Below are 6,462 nucleotides of genomic sequence, written 5' to 3'. Positions count from 1 at the left end.
ATCCTGGATGGGGTGGTCATTGCTACTGAGGCCATTCATTCTATAGTGGCTTCCAAGAAAAAAGATATGTTTATTAAGCTCGATATGGCTAAGGCCTATGATAGAGTCCATTGGTCCTTTCTCCAGAAGATCCTTAGGGCCTTTGGCTTTGTTGATGAATGGATTCAATGGGTAATGAGTTGTGTTATGTCTAGCTCTTTCTCTGTGCTAATCAATGGAGATCATACAGAGTTGTTTAGTGCTTCTAGGGGTCTTCGCTAGGGGGACCCCCTCTACCCATACTTATTCATTCTTTTGGCTGAGGGTCTGGGGAGGTTGATTAAGCATAATCTGGGTTTGGGGATTATTCAAGGTTGGAATTTGGGAATTGACCTGCATCCTCAATCCCATTTGCAGTTTGTTGATGACATGACCCTGATGGGACTAGCCTGGATTAGAGAAGCCTCGAATCTGCGCAAAGTTTTGGATGTTTATCTTGTTGCTTTGGGTCAGTTGATCAATGAGGATAAATCTTCCATTATCTTCTTCAACGCACTAGGAAATATTCAGAGGAGGATTGCTCATATCCTGAGATTCCAGGTCAGTTCTCTTCCCTTGACTTACCTGGGTATTCCTACCTCTACTGGTAACCCTCCTAGGGATTCGTGGTAGGGTATCTTGGATAAATTTCACATGAAGGTTGAACATTAGACACACAGATGGTTATCCTTTGCTAGGAGGGTTCAACTTATCCATGCAGTGGTTCAGGCTCTTTTGATTTATCGGTGTATGCTCCAAGTGGCCCTTAAGTGGTTCCTGAAGGGATTGGATTCTATAGCAAGGCAATTCTTATGGGCAGGCATCTTGTCCTCCTACAAATGGTGTCTTGTCAATTGGGACTTGGTGTGTATCCCGAAACAGTCGAGTGGGCTTGGTTTAAGGCAGTCTATTTTATTGGGGGAGGCTTTGGCGACTAAATTGTATTGGAGATGGTGTGTTGAACAAGATCGAGGTTGGGCTAGGATCTTGGCCTACAAATACATGCAAAGGATCCTGAAGGAGGAAATCCCAAGGTATCCACTTGAGGGAAAAGGTTCTTCAATTTGGAGTACTCTCAAGAAAGGGGCTTCTCTTATAAAGGCAGGACTTTTTTGGATATGTAAGAGAGGGGAAGAGGTGCTTTTCTGGTTCGACTCTTGGGATGGGTATCCCCCCATCGTTGATCAGTTTCCCAATTTTAGGAATCTTTGCCAGAGGTTCCTGGAGGCAGGATGGTCTAGGGTGAGAGACTCTAATGTTGTTTATAGGTGTGGGTGTTTGGAGTTGGAGCAGTGGAAGACTCCTATTGAATGGCCGATTGCTGGTATGGATGAAGAGTGTGCTAAGCTATATAGCATTTTGGCAGGTAGACACTGTAGCTCCCTTAAGGGTAGGGATAGATTTGCTTGATCCCTGAATCCTAAGGGCGTTTTCACTGTTGCTAGTGGTTACCAGAGGGGAGGAAGGTGCCTTGGTGGAAACAGGTATGGAATAATTTTTCTTGGCCGAAGTGTAACTATTTCGCTTGGACTTTGGCTTTGAATAGATGTCTTACTTGGGACAACATTCGTAAGAGGGGATTCCTTGGGCCTTCCATCTGTGTCTTGTGCGGTAATGGGGAGGAGGATTCCTCACACTTGTTCTTCAGATGTCCTTTCTCGCTACTAATTTGGCATTACTGGTGGGGGGTGTGGAAGCATCCTTGTGTTCACGCAGATTCTTTGGTGGAGTTTTGGAGCAGTTTGGGCAGGCCTCCTATCCTGTCCTCTTTTCTCCAGAGTGTCTGGAATATTGGACCCATTTTCATTCTTTGGCAGATCTAGCTGGAGAGGAATAGGAGGATCTTTAGGGAGGTCAAATTGTTAGTTCAACAAGTGGAATAGAATCATTGGTATGATTTGGGAGATAGTGGAAGCTAAATGTGCGGTGAATTTTCCTTTGGATAGAGGAGAGACTAATATTGTGAGTAGGTTGGGTCTGCAGGAGATGTCACCTGCCTCAGCATGTGTCAGGAGAAGTAGACATGCTATGAAGAAGGTTCAAAGGATGGGAAGGTGGATGCCCCCTCAGGATGAGTCTATCAAGATTAACACTGATGGCTCCTCTAGGGGTAATCTAGGCCCTGCTGAGATTGGCGGTGTTGGTAGGGATAGTAGGGGAGAGGTGGTTTTCTTCTTCTCTGCACATAAAGAGCGGCAGTCTAATAACTTTATGGAGGGATTAGCAATTTTCTATTCCCTAGAGCGGGCCTTGGAGTTGGGGTGGCAGCAGGTTATCTACGAATCGGATTCGTAAATTATTGTTAATTTACTGATTGAGCAGAAGGTAAGTGGAGTGCATTGGTAGTTGGCAGGGATCGTTCACCAGATTCTTGAAATTAGTTCTATGATGGAGAAGGTGTCTTTCATCCACATTCCTCATGAATGGAATAGAGCAGCTGATTGTTTGGCTAAGTGGGTTTCAAAACATGATGATGACTGGAAAGTTGAAGGTTGGGAGCAACTCTCCCCGAAATACTGTCAGGACCTGCATAAGATATTTGCTGAGGATATGGATAGTTATGAAGCCGACTGATTTTGGGTTGGGCTTGTGGTCCCCCCTGGGGCCTTGAGACTTTGGTTCTCTCTTGGGTTGGGCTTGTGTTCCCCTCATGGGGCTCTAAGACTCTGGTTCTCTATTGTAATTCTTGATTATGTTCTTCAATAAAGTTTTTACCCCTTTATTCAAAAAAAATAGATATTAATTGTAGTTCAATAAGAGACCAAAAAAGTGTTGGTTACCCTAGATTTTTTTTTACCTTCATGATGTCATTGGTTGTTTTACAATTGTTTAAGTTTCCTTGAACCTCGTTTGGGTGCAAGTCCTAGTTATACTAAGACACTCCACCAAAATGGGCCTTAAACTAATTAGGAATAGGCAATGGGTACACAAATTTCACCATTACAATTTGAAAATTAATTATTAATTTGATTAATCAATTGAAAGTATTTTATGTTGAAGAGCTTTTGTGAACACAATCATGCCATCACACTCCACCAATTGTTGCCATTGTAGTTATGTCTCTTGACCTAATAGGGTTCCCTAATTCATTAAATAAGGATGCTACATAAATGTTCACAATGACCATAACCACCCACATGAAAATGTCATTAGTTTCATGTTGATATATAAGTGTTTTTATACTCAATTGTGTAATTTTTTTACATAAATGGTTTGGATGATCCATCAAGATGAGTAAAGAAAAATGACCCAAAAATGTTGATGAAAGAAACTTGCACAATTGAATTCAAATGTATGAATGTACTCAACATGAATGTTCTTTCCCAATGCTAATAATGGATCACTAAGTGTGATCTAAAATGTTGATGCAAACAACTTCCACAATTCGATTAATAAATGACTATTAAATGTTAATTGAAGAATTTCTGCAAGCACATTCACACCATTACGATTGGCCCCTTTTGTCATTGTGAGTGGCTCTTGAAATAATAAGATCCGCTTATATGCTAATTACTTATATCAATAGCACACCAAATAATCCAAGTAAAAAGTTCATAACATTCATGTTGAGTATATAAGTACTTTAAATTTAACTATGTAAATTTTTCGAATCAACATTTGAAAAACAAATTAGTGTGATCTGTAGCGTAATCTGAAATATTGTTATTCATATAAATTTTCATTCAAAAAAAATTAAATTTTACTATTAACATTCATTCTTAGAATCACGCAATCATTTATTATATAATCACACATGAACTAATAACATAATATCAACAAGACCAAATAATCAACATAAGAAAATGTTTGTATAAAATGTTTTAAAAAAAACATCCCACATGAATGGTGCTGCAATAGCCATCCAGTCAGATAATCATCCTTACAAGAAAAGCCATGAAAGTGCAATGGCTAAACAAACATCCGTTACATATGATAACCCAACAAAATAAACATACGTACCTTCAATTTGTTGATGAAGTTCACAAATAACTTCACTCTCAATGAGTAATTAGAGATGGTCACTACATAAATCTGACAATTTACAGGCATACATTGATTACTAATGCACATCATGGGCAGTAGTTTGTGCATTCCACATGTACTCTGGCATTGGTGGTCTGAAGGAAAACAGGATCAGGATCGTCACCATTTCACCTGCCCATTACCCAATACCATGTACTGAGCTTAACGAATAAAAATAATCAAATACTAAGAAACTGAAAACCTCTTTAACTTTGAGCTTTTTGAGACATCAGCAATGGCTTTTTGTATTCTCCTGAAAACCTCTTTACCTTTGAGCTTTTTGATACATTAGCAATGGCATTTTTATACACAGTCCACAGGGCAGTGGATTGAGGGTGCCTTTCTATGATCTGGGCAACAAACTTGGCCTCGCTCACCGTCAGCATAGTACAAAGTCGAGTAGGATTAACCTCCTCCACTCCATTCATTGCTTTCATATTTTGCAAAACCAAAAACCTGGGCCTCATTACCTTGTCCAAACTCATTGTAAGCATGCGTGGATGATTTGTCACAAAGTCTACAGAGAGTCCCATGTTATTGAGCATAAACTCCATCTTTTTCTTAATGTTTTCCTCCGACTTGTTGAGGATTGAAGGGTCAACCCTAACTAATTCCCAGGCTTCTTCAGGCGAAAGACCACAAAGCTGAAGATTGACTACCTTGGCCTCTAACACTTCGATACGGCTCCTGGCCACGATGCTCACAACGTATTTGTACATTTTGCTTTCCTTGTGAACGTCAATCTTGCGAATGAGATCAAGTTGCTCGGGCGACAGAGAACTACGCTGCAAAACCCGAGGATTAATCGACAAAAACTTGATGAACTCTATTCCATGAAAGCCGAAACCCTCCCAAAAGGCGATCGAGGGTTTCAAGACGTTCAGTCTAAGAATATCGGGCCTTCTCATAATTGCTCTGACCAGAAAATCGTTGGTCGGGAATACAGTCTTGAGAAAATCAAGATTGGAGCGGAGGGTGTCCAGCTTAGAGGCCAAGATCCTCGGGGACATAGTTACAATTTTGGGTATATTTTCCCCCTCCACGCCCAAATCTTTTAGCAATTGAATCTTGGGCTCCAGCACTCTTTCCACACTTGTCGTCATTAGCGAAGGCTGCAATCTGATAATGTTTGCAATTTGATCTTTGGTGCAGCCGTTTCTGTTGAGCATGTCCGTGAGCTGTTCAACCTTATCCAGGGTTTTGAGCCGCCCCAATGAGGGCTCCTTTTTCAACATTTTTGCGGCGTCGGCTGAAGATATGTTAAATATGGTGGTAACGAAGTGCGCGAAAAGATTTTCTGAAGGGGCGTTGCTGTTGCTAACATCATTCTCTGCAAGATTAGAGAAATTAAAGCGAAAATGGAATGGCGTTTTGAGAAACAGATTGTGGCACAGGGAGATGGGGTAGAATAGTTTGGTGGCCATTATTAAAGTAGTGAAGCAGGTCCAGCGGAGGAAGGGTTTCCACGCTACACAGAGCTGTCTAGGGTTTCCACGCTACACAGAGTTAGGGTTTCCACGCCACGCACAAATGAATTATCGATAACAGTACAGCTCCTCTTTTCAAGTATGGAGAGAGCATATATCAAAAAAAATGAACTACATAACCATATTTTCAAAAATCTATATGATGTATGTTGAGAGGTATTTCTTTTGAGATGGTGTCTTTCCAGATATGTATGAATGAAATAGAAAATAAAACTATGTTTTTACAACCAGTCTCTTCTTTTAATGATGGAAATATTAATCTAAAGAAAAATTGTTGTACAATTACATGTAAGAAGATAAAAATGTTTCATCTAGAACTAGCACTTGCACTAAAAGATGGTGTAATGGTTACGTAGATTGTAATTTATATTGAATGTTATACAAACAAAATCCAATTAACAAAAGTTACAAAAGCATGTTTGAACAATATTTTCCCTCCAAAGTTGGATAAATGAATTTTTTCAATGATTTTTTTTTTAATAAAAAATACCATAACTATAGTCACTGAAAGAAGTGACATTTAGGTATAGGCTTAAGACTAAGGTGAGGTTGGAGGGAGATGCCATTTGAAAGAGGATAGAGTAATGAATAAGAGTAAAATTATATTATTAATTATAGTCATATTAAACACATCAAAAACACATTGAAACCATGGTAAGTTATTCACCAAAAGATTAATGCAAATTATGTCATGTTGTGAAGGATGCAAAAAAAATAAAAAAAGGTAGATTTTGTAGGTGAAAATTAGAAACCCCTACCATAGCAATTTGTTTTTTAATAGGTGATAAACCAAAATCAATCTCCCTAGAGTTGTTTAGATCTATGCACAATAAATAAAAATTGGATTTGAAAATATTAGATTTTTAAGGCTATTGAAATCTTATTTGATTCGAAGGTTTGAATTTTTTTACCTAATTAACATTATTAGTGAGAG

At 39.2% G+C, this 6,462-nt stretch overlaps 1 protein-coding gene across 1 annotated transcript; it reads right to left on the bottom strand.

Moving 5' to 3' along the window:
- Positions 1–3,808: 3,808 nt before the first annotated feature.
- On the bottom strand, positions 3,809–5,655 carry LOC131035640 (uncharacterized). The gene is made up of 2 exons (XM_057967362.2): positions 4,311–5,655; positions 3,809–4,173 (listed from the first exon to the last, which is right to left on the bottom strand). The coding sequence occupies exons 1-2, from the start codon at positions 5,463–5,465 to the stop codon at positions 4,162–4,164; spliced, it is 1,167 nt and encodes a 388-aa protein (XP_057823345.2). The 5' UTR covers positions 5,466–5,655; the 3' UTR covers positions 3,809–4,161.
- Between the last annotated feature and the right edge of the window lie 807 nt (positions 5,656–6,462).

The sequence above is a fragment of the Cryptomeria japonica genome, chromosome 6, assembly GCF_030272615.1.
Source record: "Cryptomeria japonica chromosome 6, Sugi_1.0, whole genome shotgun sequence".
Taxonomy (NCBI): Eukaryota; Viridiplantae; Streptophyta; class Pinopsida; order Cupressales; family Cupressaceae; genus Cryptomeria; species Cryptomeria japonica.
This window is presented reverse-complemented; position numbering and strand designations above follow the sequence as displayed.